The 26,246-nt window shown below is 43.1% G+C and overlaps 1 protein-coding gene across 1 annotated transcript; it reads right to left on the bottom strand.

The window, feature by feature from the left end:
- Window positions 1-26,002, bottom strand: LOC119825562. Its single transcript, XM_042055826.1, has 3 exons — window positions 25,856-26,002; window positions 2,037-2,242; window positions 1-953 (listed from the first exon to the last, which is right to left on the bottom strand). The coding sequence occupies exons 1-3, from the start codon at window positions 26,000-26,002 to the stop codon at window positions 518-520; spliced, it is 789 nt and encodes a 262-aa protein (XP_041911760.1). The 3' UTR covers window positions 1-517.
- Between the last annotated feature and the right edge of the window lie 244 nt (window positions 26,003-26,246).

Raw genomic sequence — 26,246 nt, 5'->3', positions numbered from 1 at the left:
GGTGTGTCACCATCAGAGCACGCAGCTTACCCAAATCCAGCTTTTCTGTTCGTGTGTCTGTGTGTCCTCCATCCTTGCGGTCCCAGTGAGGACAATCCCTAAGCTGAACAGATCTAGGCACAGTTGCCTTTGTAGTACATCAAGTTACGTCAGAAAGAATTTACACCGAGCCTATAACCCTTGCTTCCCATTGCTCCATCAACTCTTTCATTCACTTATTTATTCAGTGACCACACGCACTACCTCTGCTATATGCAGTGCAGCCGCAATACGGTTCTTCATCTAAAGAACTCACTCTGTAGTTGGGGGAATGAGACACACGCACAAATGACAGCCTTGTATGACAGCGTGGAGTAGACTGCAATTGTTTATAAGTACGTAGATGTGGGAACTCAGGGAGGAGTGACCAGACCCCAGGAGGACGAGGAAAGGTTCTGCCTGTTTTGGATAAGGGACCTTGCAAATGACTGTGGTAACCTGCCATTATCATAGATTTGGTTCCTGGCTTTCTCTTTCCTTAGCTGGGTGACTCTGGAGCTCTGTGTCTCTCAACTTTGTCACAATTCTCTTCCTCTCCTAGGGTCACCCTGACAGTTAGATGAAGTGAGTGATACAGGTTGCGCACACAACGTTCCCTGCTCCTAGGCTGGTCCTGCTGTGATTGCACGTCTGAGGGGCCGGGCAGGTGAGCATCCCTGGGAGAGCATGGTTGGGAAAGCCATGGGAGACGAGGCTGCTCCAGGGAGGAGCAGGCAGAGCAAAGTCCCAAGGGAAGAAAGTTTTCAGAGAAAAATGACCACCTTGTGCGTTTGTGCAGCAGAACGTGTGGGCGATCACAGGGCGGGGCGGGCCAGAGACGATGGAGGCTTGGGTAAAGAAGTAGGTCACTGATCTTGGAAGGCCAATGATTCTGATCTTGGTAGAGAAGGCTTTCTAAAAGGAGGCACACGCTGCTGGGAGGAAATGAAAATTGAGCTAAATTTTCATTTATATTTACTTTTACTTTAAAAAAATAGAAAAGCATTGCCATCACTGCTATTTTATATATGCCCTGACCCCTTTTCTCAGTGGCTTCTTGTCACATCGGCAGCTAAGGCTTTTCTGAGGCACTGTGAGAATGGCAGACTCGGGGAAGGGGGAGGTGAATCTGCTATGCTCACTCCTTCAGCCTGTTTCACGGTTTATGGATTCCTTATATAGACTACACCAAATAAACTCTCACAGGGATGGGCCAGTGTTGAGCCATTCGGACACTAACCAGGCGTGACATTTTGAGTTCCTGCACCTGGGGCATTGAGGTGGGACAGCCGTAGACAGGCAAAGCACCGGTACTCTTTAAAGATACCTGTGTGAACTCTGGGGAATGAAGAATAAACCCAGAAGAAACAAGCAGTTGGCAGGGCTTACTCTTGTCCTTTTTTTTTTTTTTTGTTATACTTTGGGGACCAGAACCAGTGATGTCCTGGTCATATGGAGCAAATTGTAGGCAAATGAATAAATATCCAGAGACACAGCTTGAAAAATAGATTTCCTACACTAGTGTTAATGGTGAAGCCTCCTGAGGTGCTAATTAGGCCTAAGAACACAGTGCAATGCTGTTGAGATGAACACATTTAGAAGCTTTCTCTTATACTAATAATTAATAATTCTCTTATTTTATAATTTCTAGCTTTAATTGGTTATTATGTGAGTAACATATTGGGATGGATTTACTGGGATAAGTTTGCATGGGACCCATGAGTCTCTAGGGCTGCACAGGCAAACTATTTTTTTACCAACAGAGCTTACCATTCCGGAAAGTTTGCTTGCTGCATTAGGCTATTCAGAGCCACCATCACCAAGATGCCCAGGCAGTAGGTATTAGGCTCTGAACTGGACTGGCAGGTGGGGGTGGGGTGTGTCCTCATCTCATTTTCTCAAAGAGCCCAAAAAGTGTTGAAAAGGAATGTAGGAGGTGGAGTCAGGAGGTGAGTTGTAAAAAAAGCTTGGCTCTTTCTCTCCCCCAAACCTTCCTCTCTTCAAGGTAAGCCACTGACCTCAAACCACCAGCAAGAACTATGTGGGTCTTGTTCTGTGAACCAGCCCTCCTCTGGCTGCAACACAGGAAGAGGGCAACGGGAAGCCTTCCGCTCCTTCCTTTCCTCTTGATTTCAATTTCTTCTTGTAGAAGAAGCCAGCCCTGAGCTCTGTCCTGTGTTCTGAGATGGAATCCCAGGCTCACCTGTTTGAAGGAGGCAGCGTTCTAGGTTCATCACAGGTATGGGTTCGGGATTCAGGCAGCCTCTGTCCCAATGCCAGCTTTCTCAGCAGTAGCTGTGGGCTAGTTATTTTCTTTATCCTTCAATGTCTTCTTCTGCAGGGTGGAAATAACCTCCACACCTGTGGGGTAGTGTGGGAGACAAGCATGATCACAGAATATGAGTTCAGCTCCTCGCAAGGGGATTAACTAACTGGGGCATGATCAGAAGGGCCTGGGGTAAAGCCCCAGGAGACTTCCAGGAATGTGGATCCTTCACTCTTCATTAGCAATACACAAACACAAGAATCCATCCCCAAGGCAGCCTGCAAGCCCAGGGATGCCTCTGCAGGGACCAGCTGTTACCTTGGGTCACCCTCTTCCAGTTCATCTGGTACTTCTTTTCGCTCTGGCTATGGCTGTAGCCTCTTCCGAGAAATTATGAAGTCAATGGCCTGTGGAGTAATGCCTGGGTGCGTAGGTGACCCTGGGCGTGCAGCCAATCCTCGTGCACTTTAAATTTCCGTAGGTTTACTAGATTCTACATGTTTAATTTCCTGAAAGAAAAAAGAACTACATGCTAATAATCAAATTCAGAACTTTGGAATGTAAAGCAATACTCTGAGTTTTTACCGGGTGGAATTTGCCCAAAGGAGGAAAAAAAGATATTGTGGGCAGGGAGGATACAATCTAGCCGGTCCTAGCCATGCCCTTTTTTATTTCAACAACAACAACAAAACTGGCGGATAAAACAGGAAGGATAGCAATAATCAAGCTATCATATCAATAACTGCTCACTTATCTGGGTCAGAAGGTATCTAAAATGCTTCCCTCTCCCGTAGTAACAATAACGATACTGTTCTTGAGCTGGTCCTTAATCACCTCTATTCTCCTTTAATCTCCTGGCACTTCCAGTGATAAAACCAAGGTTCTGAGACTCTCCAGATCCCAGATTAAAAAACGGACTGAGGAGGAGTCAGCCTTGGGGTTCAGATCCTCCTTCCCCTCCCCCATTCATGTGACTTCCATGGAACAACTCCACATCACTTAAGGTCCCTCCTTTTCTGGTTTTTTTTTTTTTTTTTTTTTTTTGTCTTTTGCAAAGATACCCTTTTGCTAATTTCTCAGGCTAGCAAGTTTTGGACATGGTCCTGCTGACCTTGGAAGATTGTCTCCCCAAGCAGGCAGTTTCTTAGAAAACTAAGGTTCTCTCTACTTCACCTGTGGGTGTCTAGCACCTAGCCCAGAAACTTGGATGTGCTAAGTGTCTAGCCACACCTGCTGATTAAGAGTCCTGCAAGCTCCCTTGCAACTCTTGAATTCCTATCTCCTCTAATCCTCGTTTGGAGCCTTGGGTATAGCCTTCACTTCTGCAACTCTGTAGAAGCACAAACTCTTAGCCTGCTTCTTAGAGCAAAGGAATCTGAACCTTAGCTTTGAGCTCCCAGGGTTCTTGAAGGAAAAGATCACATCTGAGTTCCCAAGGGGTTGCTCATGGGACCTGGGTCAGCCCTGGGAAGAGTGGGAGCATGTGCCCACACACACATGACTGCCTGCATTTTGGTAAGAGCTGGTGAGACAGGTTGGTGTCAGAACCCAGGGTGCCTTGCCAGGAGCAAATTGGTAATAGACAAGAGCTGATAGCCAGAGCCTAGCCCTTCCCTGGCTATCAAGGCCCCTTTCACAATCCCGAGACTGTCTCAGGGATGTTTTTGCAGATGGGGAATTCCTTGAAGCCAGAAAATTGATCTCTGAAGGGACTGAGCTGGGAATGAAAGGTGTCGTCACAACTCACCTGCATGAAGATGTGTGACCCCGTGGCTCACTGTCAGGTGGAAGCCAAAGCCAGGGGCTCTGGGAGCAGCAGGTTCTGAACAGACACAAACCTACAAATCTAGATAGTGATTACAGTGGGGAGCCATTACGGTGAGCTTGCTTCAGTGGCAGAGGGGGACTGTGATTAAGAGCTGTGTGCCCAGAGAGATGCCTCAACCATTAAAGGCAAGGCTCACAACCAAAGGGACAAGAGTTGGTTGGCACCTGTAACCCCAACACTCAAGAGACAGAGGTGGTGAGAAAGAGAAATTCAAGGTCACCCTCAGCTATTTAACTACTTTGGGCTATAAGGGACCCCTTCTTAGAAAACAGCAACAAAGAAGACTGGGATTAAGTTAGTCCACGGAGGTGAGAACCAGCTCTTCGTCATGTTCAGTGTTTGGGACCCTGTAATTCCATTGTTAAAGATCTGCTTTAAGAAAACAGTGAAAAATCAAGGGGAAATGGGAGAAACACGGTCTTACTGAAAACAAAAGTGAATCCAGGTAACCTAAGAGTCTCCCACCTTGTCATATGAATGCCGATATAAGTTAGGATATGTCAAATAACGAGTGCTTTGAAGTCACTTGCATCTGTTATTCTTAGGACCCCATTGGTATTACTCATTGTGTGAGGCTCACAAAGAAGATCAGAACGCAAAGGCATCTCTGTGCTCTATGTCCAACACTGGGGGTGGGGGGGTAATGCTTTTTTGGAAAAGACAGGAAAGAATGAAAATAGATGGTGGGTAAAGATAGTAAGCCTGTGGGTGGCTTTTTATTTCCATAATCATGGTATTATGTTTTTGTATAATTTTAAAAAAAACTTATGTTAATCAGAAACTTGAAAGAATAACACCTTAACGAAAATGTGCCGCACACCAACGTCGTCCCGGAGAAGCTAACTTTCAAATTGCTCCTCACGGACTTGGTACGCTTGAGTCCAGTGGAGAGTTCTCTCATGGGCAGCAAGTTTGAAATCGCACTCGTGAGAGATGCAATCCTTTGCACTGTAGATGGGCATCAAGATGATATGGATCCAGACACAGACTTAAATAGAACTTCCTTCAAACATAGACCTCTCACATCAAATGTCTGATGCAAAATTATGCCTATGCAGGATGATCGGGAGAGATCATGAATGTATGGATTTCAGTGTCCTGGCAAATGCAAGGGAAGTTAAAACCAAGGGGGACCGTGTTTAAGACATGCCTGTGGAAGACATTTCTGGCCTTGTTTCCAGATGATTCCCAGGTACCCAAACCCCGTCACCCCAGGGCTCCATGTCAATTTGCTTGGTATCCCTTTAAACCTGTTAGCAATCGAAAAACCCAGATATTTTTCATCTCAGCAAGACTAAGGTCTGTGTTCTCCCTAAATACCAAAGTCAGTATGAAGGAAACTATCACAGCCCAAACCTCAGACATTCCCTATTCCACCCCTCAAGTCTCCAGGGCTCCTGTTTCTCTAGCTACCACAAAGAAATTCTAGATCTTCCCCAAAGGCCCAGACACCAGGTTAGCTCTTCAACTCTCTTGCCTGAGAGAACAGCAATTGAAGTCATTAATAAAGATATTATACCAACACATACCTTAAAATGTTCTACAATTTCACATATTGTTTCCAAAGATTGTTAGGAAATACATAAGAGAAAATTATGTGTGCCATCATCATTCTCAGAAAGCTTTGAAATTCTAGTATCCAGATTATTTTTTAAGTCTCCCCCAGTTTTTTAATGTACTTTGATAATTAAAACACAACCAGAAAACCAGGTTTTTGTTTAACAGAGAGCACATTATGACCCACAGTGACTGGAAAATACATTCTGCAGCTTGAAGGCTATTTATATATAATATCTTATCTCTCTCACAACCTCAAAAATGCTTTATTTTCTTCTAATTTTCTCACATTTTTACCATGTTTTGGCATATTTGACTAAATGTCTTAATTCAGAAAAATATTTTAATTAAAAAGCTTTAAAAATAAAAAGCATTAAAATTTGCTCTCTTTGCAGTATTATACAACTTAAATATTAGTAACAATCAACAATTTATAGTAAATAACAGGAGATAGTATGAATTCAAAATTAATATTATTTTCAACCAAGACCACAATTTTTTGAAGCTTTTCTAGTTTTGCTTGCTTCTTCTAATGGACCTATCTTGCATCAGTTTTAATAAAATAGCCTTAACAGAGTTCTCCATTGGGGATCTAAGATGTTTCTCAGGCCAAATATATGCTTCTGTTTCTTCAAGATCCACAGCCAAACCCCAAAATGGAAATATATGAAAGTATTATCTTGGATTTGTCCCGACATATATGATTTCAGACTTTTAAGCTTCTGACTGAAGCTCATCTTGCAATAACCCTATAATTAGCACAAAAAACACTTTGAATTTGGGCCTAGGATTCCAGTTCAGAGACTTTTCTTGAGGTCATTCCCATTACTGATAAAATAGTCTTGCTTTAGTCCAGGTTTGAGATAAATGAATAAAACTGAAGACAGCTGCTTTGACTTCACACATAAATCAAAACCTGCAACCCCTGCCCCGCCCCCAGTGTGCAACCAGTAAAGCTCATTTTGACATCTTTATTTTCTCTTTGGTATAGATCAGAGATGTCCTTGCATGTTCTTAGTTGTTTGATGTGACTTTGCCCCTGGAACAATCTAGGTCAATTTGTTAATGAAAACTCTTGTTCTTTCTTATTTGTCTTTTGTGTTGGAACATTTCGATTCCCTTCCAAATGATTTCCACTGAGTCCAGAACTTTAGAAAATTCCCTGAAAGGTGGATCAAATAGTTATGCTGTTTGTCAGACCATTCCCAACCAGTAATTTCTCTTTTCTTTATGTGGGGCAAAACCAGAATGTGTTTATGAGTGAAAAATCCCGAGCAGAACCAAACAAGGGGTACTCTGAAGTTCTATGTCTCAGAGATGCAATACACAGTGAAGGAGGTGTCTACTTTCAGTTCATGACAATGAGCTCACAGCCCAGCCCATTGCGGGGAAGGAGGACCTCAGTCACCCATCTGTACCCAAAATCCCACCTGGACTTCTCTGTCCACAGAGCTATTTGTTAAGGAACTAGCCAGTTCACCTTGTCGTTTCTTTTTCTCTTTAAGCTTCCTTCTCCTTAAAGTCCCTGGTGATTCTCCAACCCACAGCCTCTGTCTTCAGCGAAAAGTCATGTTGAGGCTCCCCTATTTCTCTCAACAACTGTACCAGCTCTGCTTGTGAAGATCTAAAACTGCCCTGCAGTAGGGTGGCCGCAGACACAGGCCAGCAGCATTTAAACCCGTGTCTAGTAAGATGAAATGGGGGTGACCATCTTCAGTTCACCATCTGCCTTGTCTGAGCTTGTGGTGCTGACGGACACAAACAGAGAGTCTCCATGGTGGCAGAGAGTTCTAGCAGACAATGCGGATTTAAGGAGGAAGGCTACATTTTCATTGAAATGTAAATGAAAGTCAATGGGAAAGAGCAAATTAAAATTACTTTTCACACACATTTCTTCGAAAATATTTTAAATATTAAAAATGATGAATTAAGATTCCTAGGAAGTCTATAAACAAACTATAATTAAATGATACCAATGTCTTAAAATAAAAATTCCTTGAGTAAAGCCAAGGTTTTAAATTTAAGATTTTGAAAATTCAATCTGTTTTAGCTTGTTCTTTAAACAAGTTGAACCGCTTAACAACTCCGGTTCCTAATGGCTACTTAGTTGAAAATGTCATGGATCAATATCAGACCAGGTATACAGGTTTCATTGCTTTACAAGGAGTAGGACTCGCTTAATTTGCAAAGTTTCCCTTTGCTGCCTCTTAGAACAGTTGGACACTCATGCTAATTCATGACCACCTCAAGAGCCACAGAAGAGAAAAGAAAGAAAGTAGGCACTCAGGTCTAGTGCTAGCACGCGTTTACACGGTTATGTCATTTAATAGGAAGAATGTCCCCACTAACGAACTGCTTTATTCCTGTCCCTGTAGTCCTCCAACTTCATTCTCCAAAACCTTAACCATCTCCCCAAGTCCACAAGGAGCTCAGCTCCCAACCATCCCAGTAGCTTGCTGTGTCTGAGACATAGAACAAATGAGATCCGAAGGCTGGGAAGGGTCTGCCACAAAAACAAATAGCTTGGGGTACAAAACAGATCCTGAAAGACCAAAATGGCTACACCTCCTCTTCCAGATTCGTGTGGTTTTGTGCTCAGGCTGCACAGGGACGTTTGTTTTGAGAGGTGAAGTGAGTGACCCAAAGCAAGGAGCTCTCCTGTTGGCTTCTAAGTGCTGACTCAGTGGCCAGGCGGAGCTGGTTGGTTGGTCTGACCTGGCACATACAATTGATGATCAATTCCATGCACTTCGCGGAAGCACTGTGCTCGGCTTGCCCCGGCTAGGAACCTCAGTGAGGAAGCATGGTGGTCCTTTCATTCCATTTTACCAACCAGGCTTTGGAGGCATTCAGTAGTTTGCCCAGGATAGCCCAGCTGATTCGCAACAGATCCAAGTACAAAAGCAGAACTTTCAGACTACAAAGCTCTATGTGTAACTGTCTTCTAGCCTACCCGTCTAACTACTTTGTGGACAGGCAAGTCTCCAGCCCTCCAGAGCTAGTCGCCCAAGGAATGAAGGTGACCTGAAGCTGCCCTATCTTACGGCTGAAGTAGGGTTGACAGTGGAGAGTGGGTAGGGACTGGCTGGAGCAGGAGCATGGTTATGGAAGCGTGGCTTCTACCCTCACAGACTAGTCACATCTTTCCTGGTTCTAATTCTCCATTTGTTTTCCTTGGTGTTGTAGGGCAGACACCACTCCTTGGTATCTTCTTAAAGACGCCCTCATTTCACCCCAAGCGACTGATGTAGCTGAGTCGTGACTCCCACCAACCTCCAGAAGAGCCTCAGTCTGAGCAAACATTGGGTTTTTGCCCCCTCCCCCAACTGCCGCCTGCCTTTGCACATGGTCTTCCTTTAGCTACAATGCCCTCTTTCTTCCTGCCTGTCTGAGAAAAATGTGTAATTCAAATGGCACACTCCGCGTTTATTCCTGATGCACATGCATAGGAGGCTGGTCACACCATCCTCTTCTACCTGCGGAGTGCCTTCCACCCTCAGTTACAGCTCACACGGCCCCTCTGTGTCCACTCTTTCACCAGGGAGTGCGTTTCGAACTTACAGCAAGGCCCTGCATCCTTGCGGCCCCCACCACACACAATCCTCAATTTTTAAAAAAAAAAGAGCAAAGAGACAAAGGTAGGTGACCCAGAGGGCCTCTTGTCCTGGGAGAAGACTTTGTCCCCAGCACCCACAGCCCCCTTTGAGCAATATCCCATCCTTGGCATTGAGCCCACCACTTGGAGCCATTGCACCAACTGGAGCTTAGGGTGGGGCTGGCGTGAAAACAAACAAGGAAGACAAAAACAAGCTGTGTGTTGAAACCTTGAAGGGTTCAAGCTGGCCACGCCTTCTAAGCCAGAGGGGTGCTTGATGCAATGTGCCGGGATTATGACCATCCCAGGTATTGGGTTTTAGGAGCAAAGCTGAGGGAGGAACAAGGAGGAAAACAAAGGGAGAGGAGAAACCAATCTCTTTGCTTAGCGTTTTTTCCTTGTGTTTGTCTTTCCAGACGGAGGAAACTCTGACCTTCCTCGGCTTTAATTACCTAATTATTTTGACACCTTGGGTTGTTGCATCACCTCAACACAGTGTTTGTCAAGGGCACCGCACTGGGTGTTTCGAGGCTTCGAGAGAAGGGACTGACAAGAGACAAGTTCTGACAGCCAGGGAAATGTTGAGAAGAGGACCGGAGCCAGCAGAGGGAGGAAAGAGTGGGGGAAGAGAGAAAAAGGAAATGCTTGGTATGCTGGAAAGAGACTGTCTTGAGAAAGGTGTCATCGAGGTAGCAGAACTGGGTGTCTAGGTCTGGAAGGTTTCCTTGAGCAGACTGTGAGCCATGTGGTACCCAAACAGGAAAACTGGCATGTTGCGGGTCTACGGAAGGCACCCGATATGATACGGTTTGCCAGTCCGGGACAGGCATCTGCCTAAGAGGTTTTCTTGACCCTGGACTACCTTAAGACAAAGTCAGGCTAAAGGGGTTTTTTCCAAAGCACACCCCCAAATAGTCCCTACTGAAATGCTTTTAAAACAAAAACTGGGAGAAAGAGAACAGTCGTAAATCGAACTATTCCAAAAATTAACTGTTGAGAATTCCAAAATCAAACACAAGCAAAGATTATTTATCACAATTGTGAAACCCGGCCTCAGCACAGCCCGGAGAGTTCTTGCTAACTTGCACTTCCCAGGACGGGGTGCAGGGATCCAAACAACAGGGATTATAGAGTCGCCAAAAGCTTGAGGGTCTTGATGCCTGAGGGTTCGGGGGTGTGGCCTAGGGTGGCACTTAGGAGATCTGGACCACTGACTAGCTTGGTATTGATGCCTCATATAAATCAGCCTAGATCTTCTATCTGCATATGGACCTATCTCTGTTTGCTTCATGGTCTCGTATTGTACTGACAAACCCTGGCAATATATTGGTAGCTTCTTTGGTGAATCATCTTGCAACTTCAATTTTACTCTATTGGCAAAGGCTTTAAAACTTTGTTTGGGCACCATTGGGATAGGAGTATAGTTCAGTGAATAAAATACCCACTGTACTTTATTGCAAGCATTAGGACTTGAATTTGATTCCTCTGGACCAGGAGAGTTGGTTAAGAATACTTGCTGCTCTTGTCAAGGACCCAGGTTTGGTTTCTAGCCCCCACATGGTGTCTCACAACTGTCTGTAACTCTCGTTCCAGTGGGATCTGAATCCTCTTCTATCTTCTGGGCACCAGACATACACATGGTATGAACCCATCCATGAAGGTAAAACACTCAACCACAGAAAATAAAAATAAATTATGACAGTCAATAATAATAATAATAAAAGCCAGGTGTGGTGGAACACAGACATAATCCCAGCTCTGAAGAAGTAGAGACAGGTAGATGTCTGGGACGTGTCTCAGAAACCTAACCTAACATGCCCAGGCCCAGGTTCCAATGGGAGATCTTGACTCGAAAACATGGCGGACGACTTCTACAGATAACACCTGAGGTTGCCCTAGACTCTACGTGCAGGCACACACACCTGTATCTCCCACATATCTGTACATACATGCACACACATACACATACACACACACACAAACACATACACACGAACCCAGAAAATACTCTTTTCTTGTTAAAAAAATAATGTATTTGTTCAACAAAATGTTTATTGGGCATCATTTTATGCTAGCTACTGGTTTAATATGAAAGTAAACACAGGTATTTTTTGGAACAGTGTGAATAATTTATATGATCTAAAACTGTACCCTGAATTATTATTTTTTATCAGCAGGGTAGCTCTCAGCTGTAGTCGCTGCTCTTCCCTCTGACAAAATGACACACAGTTTGTCCTCCTTTGCCGCTTATACATCAAGGAGCAGGAAGGTGTCTGACAGACCTTCAGTCTCTCTCGTGCAGGTAAAGCTTAGACGCCTAAAAAGATCCATCCCCCATTACTGTCACCATGGAAAAAGTGAGGAAATGGCCAGGTCCAGCACTGCTGTATACCTCTGCGACCCCTAAATATCCGGGGTACCCAAGACCTACTTTCCTTCTCCAGAAAATAAGAAGTGCTGAGCATGTCTGCATGGAGAGGGCTATCCTAAGGCCGACACGCAATCACATTGCAACAGAATTCAAAATTCTAAAGAGCTACCTTTAGGTGTCTGTGGCTCACCTAAAGCATTCTGGCGTGGAGCCTGTACCACTAGATAGGACTCCTGACTCTCGCTGGAACGCCCCTCTCTGTCTCTGACACACTGGGGACCCTTCCTCTACTGCAGGAAGCTGCAACCACGTCACTACCACACACAGTTGCAGTGATCCACAGAGGAGTGGACGAGTGCACACTCACAAACGGCAGGTAAGCAGGCAACACAAGGTCTATCGTCATCAGCTTTGGAAGCAGAGCTAAGGGGCGAGTAGAGAGAAGAGCCCTGCACGGAGAACAATGTCAAAGTCCCCACAAGAGCAAGTCCAGGCAAAGGGAGTTCCCAAAGGAAGTGAATCACTCAGGGAGGGTCTCTTTGATAAGCCATGAGGCAGTGCTAGATGGATTTTGATTACGGCAATATCAAGCCTAGAAAGAGATGGACGACCTAGTATCCTGGACCACTCCCCGCCTTACCCCAATCCTCGCATCTCCTCCCTAGAGCTTCCTCCCTGACTCAACACTGGGAGCACATGGGCGAAGGTAGAACTTTTCAAGACCATGCCAAATGCACTCTGGTGCTTCCTGATTCTTTGAGGCTCTATTCAAGTTTCCCCTGTTGTATCACTGGAGAAACGAACATTGCCAAGAGACCACCGTGATTCAAGTTTCCCGTCACCGAACAGTAGAGAACACCCGGATCGAGGAATCCCGGCTTCTCTCCTTATCTTAGTCATATGTCCTTTCAATTCAATTGTTTTGTAGGTTCATTGAGAGAAGAGACCTGGTTTTCATTGGTTGTCATAGCAACTGGCACACCTCAACATCAGAAGCGACACCTAAAAGGCCCCTTGCACGGTGTCTGTCAGCATCTGGGTGCCCACGCACATATGCATTTCCTATGTTTCATCTGTAAAACTCAGTGGTTTGGTGAGATGACCCCTGAGCCCCTTTCCATTTCTAGCTAAGTTTTAGACAAGCTGAATACCTTAACTCCATAAGCAGAAAGAGTGGGACTCACTTTAAAAAAAGTGAGTGCGAGTCCCCGAGACCAGTGAAGATGTGGGGACGAAAAATAAGCGAATGTGAGAGATGAGCTCAGCTTCATGGAGTCACGGTCCTGGCAGAATAATCACCTAACCAGCCTGGGGAGCGGCAGGCTGTGAAGGTCAGTGGGAAGAGCCTCAACACGACTGGGAGCCAGCCATGTGCGCCTGTGCTGAGCCTGTTCTTGTTTGCCCAAGGACCTAGGGAAAGTCACCTCCTTCTTCCAAGTTTCCTGTTAGCGTGGTTGGAAATCACAACATCCATTCTTCCAGAATGTCATGAGAAAGCAAGGGTCTTAACGGTGGCCATTTCTGTCTGGATGAGTGCTGATTCTCAGAAAGAGTTTGAAAGCATGCTAACAGCGTCCTTAATTACACACCCCTCAGTGCTCTTGCTGGTCAGCTGATCAGCTATTTGTGACCCAGTTCCTGTACAGTATATTATTCCTTGGAGATTTTCTGTCCCCCACAAGTCTCTGTTGTCTGTGTCACAAGCTCACATTAATCACTCAGGAATCCCATAGTAACTTATTGCTTAAAAAAATGTTTGATTTTGAGCCTTTTTTCCTATTCTTTAATCAAGGGAGTGTTACTTTTTTAATTAATGAGGCAGTTCTATACAAAATGATTGGGATTAAGCATTGGCTTGACTGACATTTTGTTTCTGGCTTACTCCAAAGTGATGCACCCCAAGTCCAGTTATTTTCCCTCTCCGAGTCTTAGTTTCCTGGTCCATAAAATTAATAATATTTACTTTTGGACTTGGAAGAATTGGACTGTTGAGAGAATTAAGTTGAGAATTCAGATGAGGTGGCTTGTTTCATAGAAGTGCCATTAAGTAATTAAGAAGACGTATTTTTTTTTCACGGTTCGACTTGATGCACGATCCAAGTCCCTTTGGCATCACTGACCGTCCTATTGGTCTCGGGTCTGTTCTCAGAGCCTAGCAAAATCGGCCTCATTCCCATTTCCACCTGGCCATCTTTCAAGACTCTCCATTTGACCACAAGCCCCAATGCATGGCAAAGGGCCTCACCAGAGAAACTGAGGTGGGGATAAAAAGGTGTATCCAGGGCTTCGCCACAATCTGGAAGGAGAACCAAGGAATTCTGGCTTCTGCCCTGGAGGGATCGACCACTCCACACCTCCCTCCAAGAATAGAGGGGCTAGCCAGGGCTCTTGGAAAAGTGCATCCCGCTTACTCAGGCCACTGAAGCGCTGAAACACGGCCCTTTGATGTGGCCTCAGTCCACGATGTTGCTTTATTTCCATAAGCTGGAAGGTAAACCTGGCCGCTAGAAGAACTTTAGTTGGGAGCACAGCATCACCCCAGAGGCTTTTAGGGATTCCCCACAGAAGGACTGGAGCCAGTTGGGCAATTCTGAAAAATGTTTTCTTTTTTTTTTTTTTTTTTTTTTTTTAAAGATTTATTTATTTATTATGCATACAATATTCTGTCTGTGTGTATTCCTGCAGGCCAGAAGAGGGCACCAGACCTCATTAGAGATGGTTGTGAGCCACCATGTGGTTGCTGGGAATTGAACTCAGGACCTTTGGAAGAGCAGGCAATGCTCTTAACCACTGAGCCATCTCTCCAGCCCCCTGAAAAATGTTTTCATGCAAATCTGTTTGGTAAATATGCAAAATCGTTCTCTGAATTGTTTTTATAACCCCACATCTCTATACTATCGACATTCTTAGATAACCGGTTCATCCTTTCAGGTAGAAACAATATATGAAGCAAGAGAGAGTTTGAGCAAGGAACCAGAAACTCAGACAAACTGTTCTGTGTGTTGAATAGGGACTATAAGAAATCTATGTACAGCTTTTCTGCCTGCTTGGGATGTGAGCATCTTGGGATCCCTTGTTTAGAACTGAGACCAGCAGACAGTGGAAAAATACATTCCTCTTTATGTGGTCCTGTCATTTGTCCCACGGGGAGCTCTTCCTGTCTCTAGATGATTTTGAAGCTTGAGTTCCTAGCTGGAGACAGCTTATCTGGGATATCATGGAGGGACTATTTCACCAGGATATAGGGTAGCCTCAGCCATCTTTCAAGATTACTTTTAAACCAAGAGGTGCTATTTTCTCACCTACACTTATTCTGATGGTGAGATTGCTTCTGGGGAGAATCTCATGAAAAGGCAACAGTGGAGACTGCTATTCACTGGTAACGCAGAGTCATATGTCTTGGTCAAAGATCCAGGGCTTTAGTGTGCTATTTTCCATTTAAAAATGGAAAAAAATCTCTGTCCCATGACTGACAGCTTGGTGAGGGTAGGACCAACCATGGATTTCATTTTTCCCTCCTGTCTATGTTAGGGAGGGGGCCCAGAGCACTGCTATGCTAGCTAGATCATAAAGTTGACTTTAGCAATCACCTATAGAATGTTCTAGGCAGTGTTTGACTTCTAAGAGTCTCAGAGTTGATCCATTCCATTTTCTGTACCCGGAGCATCTAGGATTCAGGGCCATTTGCCTGCAGTAACCAATGCCCTTTGCTGCCTATCCTAGGATAGTAATACCATGGCTTGATCTCTGTGTGGGGTTGGGAGTGGGTGCGGGATGACCCACAGAGCTTCACAGTAAATGTTAAGTCTTTCAAAATATACAATGTTAATTTAACATTATGGGAACAATAAAAACCAGCCAGGTTTTTGTTTCTGCCGTCTTTGCTTCTAAAGTCATACCTAACGTGTGAGCCTTTTCCATGTAAACTGGTAAGCACCAACTTCTGCCACTGCCTGACTCAATTTCCCCACTTAGTGAGAGAATCTGTAACATAGAAGATGTAGTCAAATCCCAGGAGCTCCCTCACATAAACTAGGTGAAAGGCTTTGACCCCATCCTCACCGCGTAGCAGCCCTAAAATAGAGTCTACCTCAGGTCCTGCTCACTCAGCTCAGATATGGTTTCTTCCCAGAAGCATTCCCTGACTCTCCACATTCCTCCAGCCAAGCTGGAGACATGATTGCTCCATTCTCTAAACATTCACAAGTCTTGTTCTTTCCTTTTCTGACAACGAAGAGCAGTTTTTGAATCCTGGTCATTCCCGAATCAGTAGCTTTCTAGACTCTGACATGGCGGGGGTGAGGGGGGAGGTTGTCTTGATGATGTGTTGCTTTCAATATCCCTCAAACCACTCCTGGTGAGATGAATCAGATATGAAAGGAAACTGGAGGATGAAAGACAAACTAGCTGGACAATTTGCTTTTTGGCCACAAAAGCACTTCTATTTCATTAATCTGGAAATTTGAGTTCCTCAGGAGGGATTTTTGGGAGCATTCTCTTGGGAGCCTTTGAAAATTCTAAAAATCCACAGCAGATTATTTTATAATTTTAATAGCACAATCTAGAAGCAAGTGAGGGCACATGGAAAGCATTAGACATTGCTGTGAAGCACAAGCGAAAACAAATTTGAAGCATTTACATATTAAAGTAGAGAAACCCTTTATGTAGCAAACTGAATACTTGGAAGACTTGAGGTTAAATTGGTTAGCAGTATTTTGAATTAACACTTTTTTATATACAAAACAGTATGGAAGTCATAAGATGTCTGGGCACAATTCCCCAGTAATCTCCTCGATGGGTTCTGGAATCCAAGCAAAGGTTACGGAGCTTAACAACGCAGAAACCAAAATGCACAAAGATCTTCATGAAATCATAATTTTTAAAAAGCAAACACCAAGAGAGAGAGAGAGAGAGAGAGAACTTAAGGCAACTCGAAGGTTTCAAAGTGAGAGCATGATTTTATTAGTCAGAAAACATCATGCAGATTATATTATCTAGGCATTATAATGCAAACTTTAAAAGGAAGTGCTCATTATGTAACGTTAAGTGAAAAAAATCAGGCCATAAAATGAAATATGCATTATGCATGCATATGATGAAAAGACAAGAAATAGATAAGAATATGCAGAAATACAAATAGTTGGATATGGTGTGGGATTCTGGCTTGTTTTCTGCTTTAAAGACATTACATCATCTTCCCAGTGACAAGCTACATTCTGAGTTATTGAAAACAAAGTCTCATTAGCTTTGTCCCTGCATAAATTCCCAGAGAACACATTATTCTTATTGCTTTCCACCTCTGCTACTTGTCTTTGATTTGGACCTGCTCCACCTTCTTTTACTTTTCATTCCTCAACTAGACTGGAAAAAGAAGTAGACCCTCATGACACAAGGAAGCCAAAGGCACCAAACTGCGCAGAAGCTCTGCTGTCCAAACTGGAAACCAGAGGAGCAGCTTTAATACCATAGCTTCTCCCCAGCGTCACAAAGACAGACCCAGATTCTTCAATGACCACAAGTGGCCTCGGTTTAACGAGCCTTGCCAACAAGGCACAATGTTCCCATCCTCAGAAATAGAGCCCAGCAGAGCTTCCAAGGACCCATAAAAGTCTGCACTCTTGGAAGAATGTGACAACCCTGGCACCAAACACAGATTCGTCATTCTCTATATTAAGAGAATGTTCAGTTGCATCAGGCTTTTGAGCAGGGCCAACACTTAGTAAAAATTTGAAGTTGGCAAAGTCACTTTTCATCTAGCCCAGGGCTCCTTTCCCTCTAGCTGATCGATAAGAACACTGTAAAACTTGACAAAGTCCTTCCACGCTCAGCTCTCATCTGAATCTTGTTATCGCCCTAATTGTGTTGGTGTTCTTGCTAATCTGACATTTCAGAAGTGACCACCGAGGCCCAAGCAAGGATAGTGTCTTGTCTAAGACTATTCCACTAGTCCAGAGACAGAAAGAGAACAGAAGGATAGTGAGGCCTCTGACTGGTGCTCATCCTCTTTCTTCTGAACACTCACCTCATGTGTTTCTCAATAAGTACTTGGTGCATGGCCCATCTCAAAAACACCTATTTTTTTTAAATGACAAATGGGGAAAAGGTAGTAGACAGTGTGCAAACTTTGAGAAGAAAAAGCAAGGTGGGATTCTGAAGATGCTGAACTAGCCTGACCTGCTGGTTCTGAGGAACCATAGAGAAACAAAAAATTACCATTTTTATTTTATTTATTTTTGACTGTGGGGTGTATATATCTGGAATGGTCCCGATTTAAAGCAGAAAGTCTCCAGACTACAGCTATTGCTGCTTCTCCAAGTCTCCATCTCTCACTTCCTTCTCAACCCCATTGCCTTGGAACCTAGAATTCGTGAACAAGGGCTCTTAAGGCATGAAGCCAGAGTGATGCTGAGACTGGTACCTGAGTGAGAGAAATGAAAATGCCAGATGGATCAAGCTTAGTTTCTCATTGCCTCATCCTCTCCCCTAAACCTAGGGCAGGTGGATTATAATTTCTTCTTCTTCACTAAGGGCACATTTGAGGAGTTGATTGATGGTGTGAGGAGTGGTCAGTTCTGGTTTCTAAAACCTAGAAGCCCTCACTCTGGGTTCATCTTCCATCCCCAAGCTCCACCCTGACTCTTCAGTACCTGTGAAATGGAGTTTTTCCTTCATCCTCTGCCATCAACATGGCTGAACAGAACCAACCACCCACCGACTTTAAGAAGTGGAAGCTCATGGCTCAAATAAGAAGCAAATGTTTCCAAATGAAGAGCAATTAATAATTCCACAGAAGTCAAAAGTATTAAAAGTGACACATCAAGAAATTACAAACAACCTTTTCCTCCTCTGGGTTGCCTCATCCAGCCTGGATATAAGGATTTGTACCCAGTTTTATTGTAACTTGTTAGGACACATTCTGTGTATACCCGCGGAAAATGGAAATGGACTATTGGAGGGAGGGGCCCAGTGAACACTGTTAATCTGGGGACAAGGAGATGTGGAGGGAGGGACTGGGAGGAGTGGAAGGAAGGGAAACTCAGGTTGGAAAGTAATGTATGAGAGAAGAATACAAGTTTAAAAAAATTTTAAAAGTAGTAGCTGGAGTGGAAAAAATCTAAACAAGGATCAACTGAATTTATCAACGGATAAATATAAGTGGGGTTTACCCACCCCAATGGGATAGTGAAAAAATTACACACACAGTAAAGGGGTCCTGTTAGTAATATAAAATATAGAAAGAATCAAATAAAATGATGAGGGTAAAAAATGGTAATTTGGGGCTGGAGAGATGGCAAAGTTGTTAAGAACCAGTACTGCCCTTGCAAAGGACTCAGTTCAGTCCTAGCACCCAGGTCAACTGGTCACAACTGCTTATTGTTCCAGCTCCAGAGTATTCAAAACCTTCTTCTGGCCTCTGGGGGCAGCCATACACATGTAGACATACTTAGACACATATGCATATAATTATAAATAAAAAATCTTTAAAAGTATCAGAATATTGATAATAGTGGCAACTAGAAGCATAGATTTGTTAGTTAAAGGTGACAGCAAACTAGGAGATTGGCTTGAGGAAATCATTTTAAAAGTAGAACATATGTAGATGTTATGTAGCAGTTTCCTCCAAGGTTGAAGAGAAGCTTTTTCAACTGGAAGATAACCAACACAAAAGAGTTCCAGGAAGTTCCTGAAACTGACCAGGCACTTCTCTCCCAAGGGTAAGTGATAAAGACTGCCAAAAGTCAATTTCAGACAAACCAAGATACAGATAAGGCACTCAGACCAGATCAGTTGCCTGGAAGAAGCAGAAACCAACCAAACTGCCTGGAAGAGGTTTAAACCAACTGGGTCATTTGGAAAGTACACTCTCTAACATGCCGAGATGCCTGCAGGCTGTGCAGTACGCTCCAGGTTTCCGACTTTTGTGAACTGTCACCCATCTTGGGGTGGATGTTGGTGATGTAGCTGTCCTTGAGTCATTTCTGCTCCTGTAAACAACCCCTCACCCACATTCCTGTAAATAACCTCAGTCAAGCTCATTGGTTCACCAAGCTGATATTTGATAGTATCTGGACTTTGGTCTGTCATTGGCTTCCTATCTGGAATGAGTAGATGTGCGTGTTCCATCTCCCCACAAAATCTTGTTTACACAACAATAGTCAATAAAAAAAAGCCAATGATAGTCCTATTTTTTTAAAAAAATGGGGAAGAGGAAATATTTAAGAGAATAATGGGAGATAATAAAAGGTAAAAGTTCAAAGATTGAAAAAACCTATAGACAAAAATAAAATAAAGAAAATCATTTGGACACTGGTCCAATACTGTCAAGACTGTAAGTGGGGTAACCAACTTCTCTCTTCATTGCATTTGAAGCCTGATCCCAGGATGAAATTTACACCTAAAAACTGTAACCATGGTCAAAACCCATGGCTAGGGAGGGCAAAGACTCTACTGTAGAACATACTGATATTTATTTTGTAAATGGTCATTGAAGGGGCTCAAATAAGCCCAAGCACGGCAAACATGGATCTGGCAGACCTTGCCCTTCCCCCATTCCCTCGTCCTAGCTAAAAGTCATTAGATTACACCCTTAGAGCTAGTCACTAATGTCTATTACCTTATTTGGCCACTACCTCCTCCTGAGGCTGACCACCAAGGTCTAGCTATCAAAGTATTAAGGTCCAGAAATCAAAAACCCGCTTTTGACTACCCTAATTAACATTCCCAATCAAAATTAAGCATGTCATCCTAACACAGAATTTCTCCATTTTCCTTTAAAAACTGCCATTTGCCACAGCTGTCTCCTCTCTTCCAGAGGCCTGTCTTTTGTCCTTCTACTCTAGGTATTCGTTCCCCTCTCCCTCGTCCCTTTTCTCCCCTCCTCATTCCTCTTCCCTTCTCCCTTGTCCTCTTTTTCCTGTCTTTGTCTCTTATTCCCTGTCCTTTGCTCTGGTGGAGAAAATAAATCTCATTTGTGCTGAGAACTTGGTCTTGCTTGGGGTGCTTTCAGTTACGTTGACAAATGGCTTTCTAAATATTTGTTTATATCTATGGATTACTTCTGCTCTCTACTTCAGTCAAAGCAGCTGCCTATTGCAGTGTTACTGTCTCTGTGCAGAGGAAGTGGAAAGAGCCAGAGAATAGAGGGGCACTGTGAAATGGCTATGGCTGTTGAACATGAGAACTCACGGCTGCTGTTCAAGACCTGCGTAAGGTCAAGCCAGTTAAGAGTTTCCAGCATGGAGGAGGGAGTTGTTCCTGAGGCCCTGGCAGGTGATGGCTGTTGGGGCAGGGAGAGTCACTTTTCTTTATCCTACATCATTGGTAGGTTCCCCCTGCCCCAGCAAATGACCCTACACTTAAGTGTGTATGCACAGCACTACTTGACTCAGTGTAAAAAAGAGAGATGTGTACTTGGTTTTAAAGAGAGGGCCTGAAGTTGGGAGGAAGATTGGGTGGTGAGCTCCTGGAGAGGTATGAAGGGAGGCATATATAATCAAGGTACGTTGTATGTATACATGCATGAAAGTTCCAAAGGGTAAACACAAAGTAACAACAATGATGTTAAAAACTTTTCAGCAGTAAGCGAGGATGTAAGGAGACGATGGAGCAATGTTACCATTTTTTTGAAGATCCAGAATTTTGTATCCAGTTGAATGTTCACGCAAATGCAAAGACATGCTAAAATGCTCTAAAATACAATTTTGAAAGCTTGGCATGCAAACAACCATATGTAGAAAAATTCCAGTGAAACAAATGAGAGGCTGATGCGAGAGATATGTTGTGTCATGTGACCAAATGCCTTTGTAAATTTCTTATCATCTTAAAAAAACAAATTGAAAGACCAAAGAAAAGAGGAAGTGAAAGCATGTCCAAAAAAGCCAAGAATTGAAAGTCTTGATGAGATCCCCATGGGTAACAGGTAAGGAATAGTGAAAGTACATTGAAGCTCTTGTTTTATATGAATGAAAATATGGACAACTCTATAGAACATAATCCAAAGAAGAAAAAGAGCACAGGGACTTGTAGAAACCTGATGTCATGCTAGAGTAAAAGGAATGGTTATGTGAATAACCACTTCAGATATAAACTAGCCAACTCATCAAATTAAAAAAAAAATAAATCTACGTATTTGCTCTTTACTACACACATTCTAAAGCAATATATATTTTAAAATATGATTTAAATGTTTAATGAAGAAAGAATAAGTAGAGCAGTTGTCAACTTGATGAGATACAGAATAGCTCAGGATGTGGGCCTCCAAGTAGGCCTCTGAGGATCATCGTGATTATGTGGACTGAGAAAGAAAGTGAGGCCTCTGTGGGTGGCAGAATTCTCGACTGTACAGGCACAGAAACAAAGCAGAGCAGCATGGGGAGCATTTATGGCTCTCTGTTCAGCTGCCTCAAGGGTCTGCTGCCTGAACTTCTCCTCCATGATGAGCTGTACCCTGGAACTATGAGCCAATATAAACCCTCTCTTCCTTACGGGCTTTTATTTCTATACAGCATCAGACAAAGAAGCTACGACAGTTACTATTATCAGATAGCATGAAGATTACAGATTTTATACCAAAAATAATGAAGGACTAAAATGAGAGAGAGAGAGATACCACAGCTCAACAGAATTTTAATAAATTTATTTTAATAGTTTCTTTAATTTTGCACACTGAACAAATCCAATGGTACATGATAATTTAATATTGGAAAAGCTATAAACATAATTCATCCTATAAACTAAAGATTACAGTAAATAAGGGAAAAAATAAATTAGGTGCTTAATGACTGGGAAAGAGAAGATTTAAAAAATTGCCTTTTTTTCTTTTTTGGCAGAGGGTATATTTCTTTTCTTAGAAAAATTGTGGACTGGAGAGATCTCTCAGTAGTTAAGACTACTTGTTAGTCTTACAGAGGATATGGGTTAAGTTCCCAGCACCCAAAAGGTATCTAAGAATCATCCAGAACTCCAGTTCCAGGGGATCTGACTTCCTCTTCTGAACTCCCCAGACATCATGCAAGCACATGATAGGCATACTTACATACATACAGGCGAATCACCAGTACACATAAAATGAAAATAAAATTGTTAATCAATGGAATATTACTCAGTTGTTAAAAAGAATAACACCAGCTGGGCGGTGGTAGCTCACGCCTTTAATCCCAGTACTCGGGAGGCAGAGGCAAGTGGATCTTTGTGAGTTCGAGGCCAGCCTGGTCTACAAGAGCTAGTTCCAGGACAGGCTACAAAGCTACAGAGAAACCCTATCTCAAAAAAAAAAAAAAAGAATAACACCATGAAATCTGCAAATAAAAGGAACTAGAAAAAAATCCTGTGTGACATAACCCGGACCCCAAAAGACAAACATGGTCTGTACTCCTTATAAGTGGGCATTAGCTGTAAAGGATAACCATGCTGTAATCCACAGGCCCAGAGACTAACAAGGAGGTCTCAAGGGGAGGGGTGACAACACATGGATCTCCCTGGGAAGAAGAGATCAGGTCATGGGGTGGAGAGAGAGAGTATTGAGAGAGAATGGAATTGGGGGACATTTCAGGGATGAGGTACAATGGAAACTCCCAAGAATCCATGAGCCTTATCCATCCATCTTCTATAACCAGGCAAGGCTTCCAGGACAGGGGTTGAGACACCAACCTAGCCAGAAAACCTTCTCTCTACAATCTGTCCCACTTGCAAGATGTGCCGAGAGAAAGGTGACATAGAACTCTGGGAGTGGCCATCTCAGGACCTGTCCAACTTGAGACCCATGCCATGAGAGGGAGCCCATGCCTGGCACTGCCTAGAGGGCCTGGAACCCGAGTCTAGATAGGCCAGAGACCTAGGATAGAACCAAACACAACTGGGGGCGGGGACGTCAACAACATGATTCCTAATGATACTCTGCTATACTCACAGATGGGAGTATAGCACAGTCATCCTCAGATAGGTTTCATCTAGCAACTGATGGCAGCAGATGCAGAGAATCATGGCCAAACATTATGTTCAGGGCATCCTGCAGAAGGTGGGTGGGTAGATTGTTGGAGCCAAAGGGATGAAGAGCCCCACAAGAATACAGCCCACAGAATCAACTAAGCAGGGCTCATAGGGACTCACAGAGACTGAAGTGAGCACCAGGGAGCCTGTGTGGGTCTGACCTAGGTCCTCTGCATATATGTTGTAGGAGGAACTGCGGGCAGGCCTGCTTTTCATCCCGCCCGGCTCCTGGCCACCAGCTAGCTTATGCCCAGAAATAACAACACACAAACTGTATTCATTTAAACACTGCCTGGCCCATTAGTTTCAGCCTCTTATTAGCTAATTCTCACATCTTGCTTTAACCCATATTTAGTAATGTGTGTACCACCATGAGGTGATGTCTTACCAGGAAAGATTCAGCATGTCTGACCTGGTGGCTGGCTCCATGGCATCTGTCTCAGAGATGAGAGGCATGGCATTTGACTAACTTCCCTTCTTCCCAGCATTCTGTTTTGTCTACTCCACCCACCTAAGGGCTGGCCTATCAAATGGGCCAAGATAGTTTCTTTATTAACCAATGAAATCAACACAAACAGAAGACTCTCCCACATCAATATGTTATGATTGTTTATCTTGGTGATCTTGTGGGACTCCTAACAGTGGGAGTGGGAGTTGTTTCTGACTTTTATACCTGCTTTTGGGACCCTTTTCCTTCTACTGCGCTGTCCGTCCACCCTTAATATAAGGGGGTATGCCTAGTTTTATTGTAACTTGACATGCCATATTTGCTTGATATCCGTGGGAAACCTACCCTTTTCTGAAAGGAAACAGAGGAGGAGTGGATCTGGCATAGAAGGGAGGTGGGAGGGGAGGGACTGGAAGGAGAAGAGGGAAGGGAAACTGAGTTAAGACATAATATATGAGAGAAGAATAAAGAAAAAGAAAGAAAAGCAACAGTATTTGACTAGAGTGGCTGATTATAAAATTTATTTGAAAAAGACATTTGTGTCTTCACAACAAGCAACTAGAAGACATTATTTTAAAGGGTAACATCTTTTGTAGAAATATCAGAAAATATCAAATCCAAGGGAAAAGGTAGGTACCAATGATAGGCAAGACTTCTGAGAAAAATAGAATATTTTTTTGGAGATTCAAGGACAATTTTCATTCCTTCCTCTGTGAAGTTTCATGCTTTCATTTGGGATTGCTTAATGTGTCGTTTGACACACAGATTCAAAAAAAAAAACTTTTAAAAATGGAAATGGCTTTATTTTTAAAGAATATTTTTGTTGGGGATCAGGCCTTTTTCTTTTGTTTTTGTTGTTTTTGTTTTCAAGACATGGGTTCTCTGTGTAACAGTCCTGGCTGTCCTGGAACTTGCTTTGTAGACCGGGAAGTTCTCAGACTCACAGAGATCTGCCTGCTTCTGCCTCCCAAGTGCTGGGATTAAAGTTGTGTGCCAACACCACTGGTTGCCAATGTTTTTTAAATGTGCATGTTTCCTGGTTTGTTTGCATTCATGAATGCTGTTTCCTCCTTAGACTGTTGGAGACTTGGTGAGCTTCTTCTCTTTGTGGACTAATTTTACTATTATTATTATTATTATTATTATTATTATTATTTTATTAGAGACATTTTGACCAGTATCAACTCAAATACCACTTTTACCTTATTCTCTCTTCTCTTTAGTTGGAACCTTTGACTCTATCTCTTATGATATTTTTCTAAATAAATTCACAGGCCAGTTGTAAATTATGGTATTTTTATTCATGTTTTTCATCTTTTTTATTCTTTATTCTTATGTTAATATTCTTCTTTGGGTATATCTGTTGTCTTGTTCTGAAATTCAATATGTTGTCTTCTATTGGTCCAGTATGATCTTATATACTTTTAAAGAATTTTTAATCCTTAGTTACTATAAGAATTTGAAGTGTTTAAAATAGATTCTATAATACTATAAAATGAACTTTCTTTAAGCTCTTCATGTTTCCTGTGTTTTCTTGAATTTAATAATCACATACTTTTAGCCCTGATAAATTAACTCCATATATGATTCACATCTGAGTTTAGGAGTCTACCTATTTTTTCCTCTTAGTTTGCAGTTACTTGTTCATTAATGTTAGTGTGCTTTTTAAGTTTTGATGTAATACTGAACACTGTAATGTGAACTTCAGAAACTTTGGGGTATCTTATTTTTATATAAAGAAAATGGAATTTGTTTCTGCCAGGGGATAGGTGAGCAATGCTTACATGGCCTGGTTTTAGACTTTGTGAGACATTGTCCCTCTTCACCTCCGGCAAGTCCCTCATCCCATAATTGTACCATTCCTCTCTGGGCTGTGGCTCTTCGTGAGCTTTAACAGAATGCCCATGTGACCTACTAGGGTCCTTTGCCATAAGAGTACTTACACTCTGTCTTCTGGGCCTGAAATACCTTCTGTTATTGACAGGTCGGCTCAGTTTAGATGTCTTTACATGTGTATCTCAGGAACTGGGCAGAAGTAAAGAGAAATTTCTGCTTCTCTTCTCTTCTCTTCTCTTCTCCCCTCTCTTCTCTCCTCCCCTCCCATTCCCTCCCCTCCCCTTACTTCCACTTCCCTCCCCTCCCCTCCTCTCCTCTTCTCTTCAGAATTTACCCTTC

This window comes from Arvicola amphibius, chromosome 10, assembly GCF_903992535.2.
Source record: "Arvicola amphibius chromosome 10, mArvAmp1.2, whole genome shotgun sequence".
Lineage (NCBI taxonomy): Eukaryota > Metazoa > Chordata > Mammalia > Rodentia > Cricetidae > Arvicola > Arvicola amphibius.
This window is presented reverse-complemented; position numbering and strand designations above follow the sequence as displayed.

Coding starts and splice junctions, on each gene's coding strand:
- LOC119825562 (XM_042055826.1), bottom strand. CDS start 26,002: ATGGCAAAGGACCCTAGTAGGTCACATGGGCATTCTGTTAAAGCTCAC. Junction 2,243..25,855: donor AAAGTCTAAAACCAGGCCAT/GTAAGCATTGCT, acceptor TGATGAACCTAG/AACGCTGCCTCCTTCAAACA. Junction 954..2,036: donor GTTCTTGCTGGTGGTTTGAG/GTCAGTGGCTTA, acceptor ATTTCCTCCCAG/CAGCGTGTGCCTCCTTTTAG.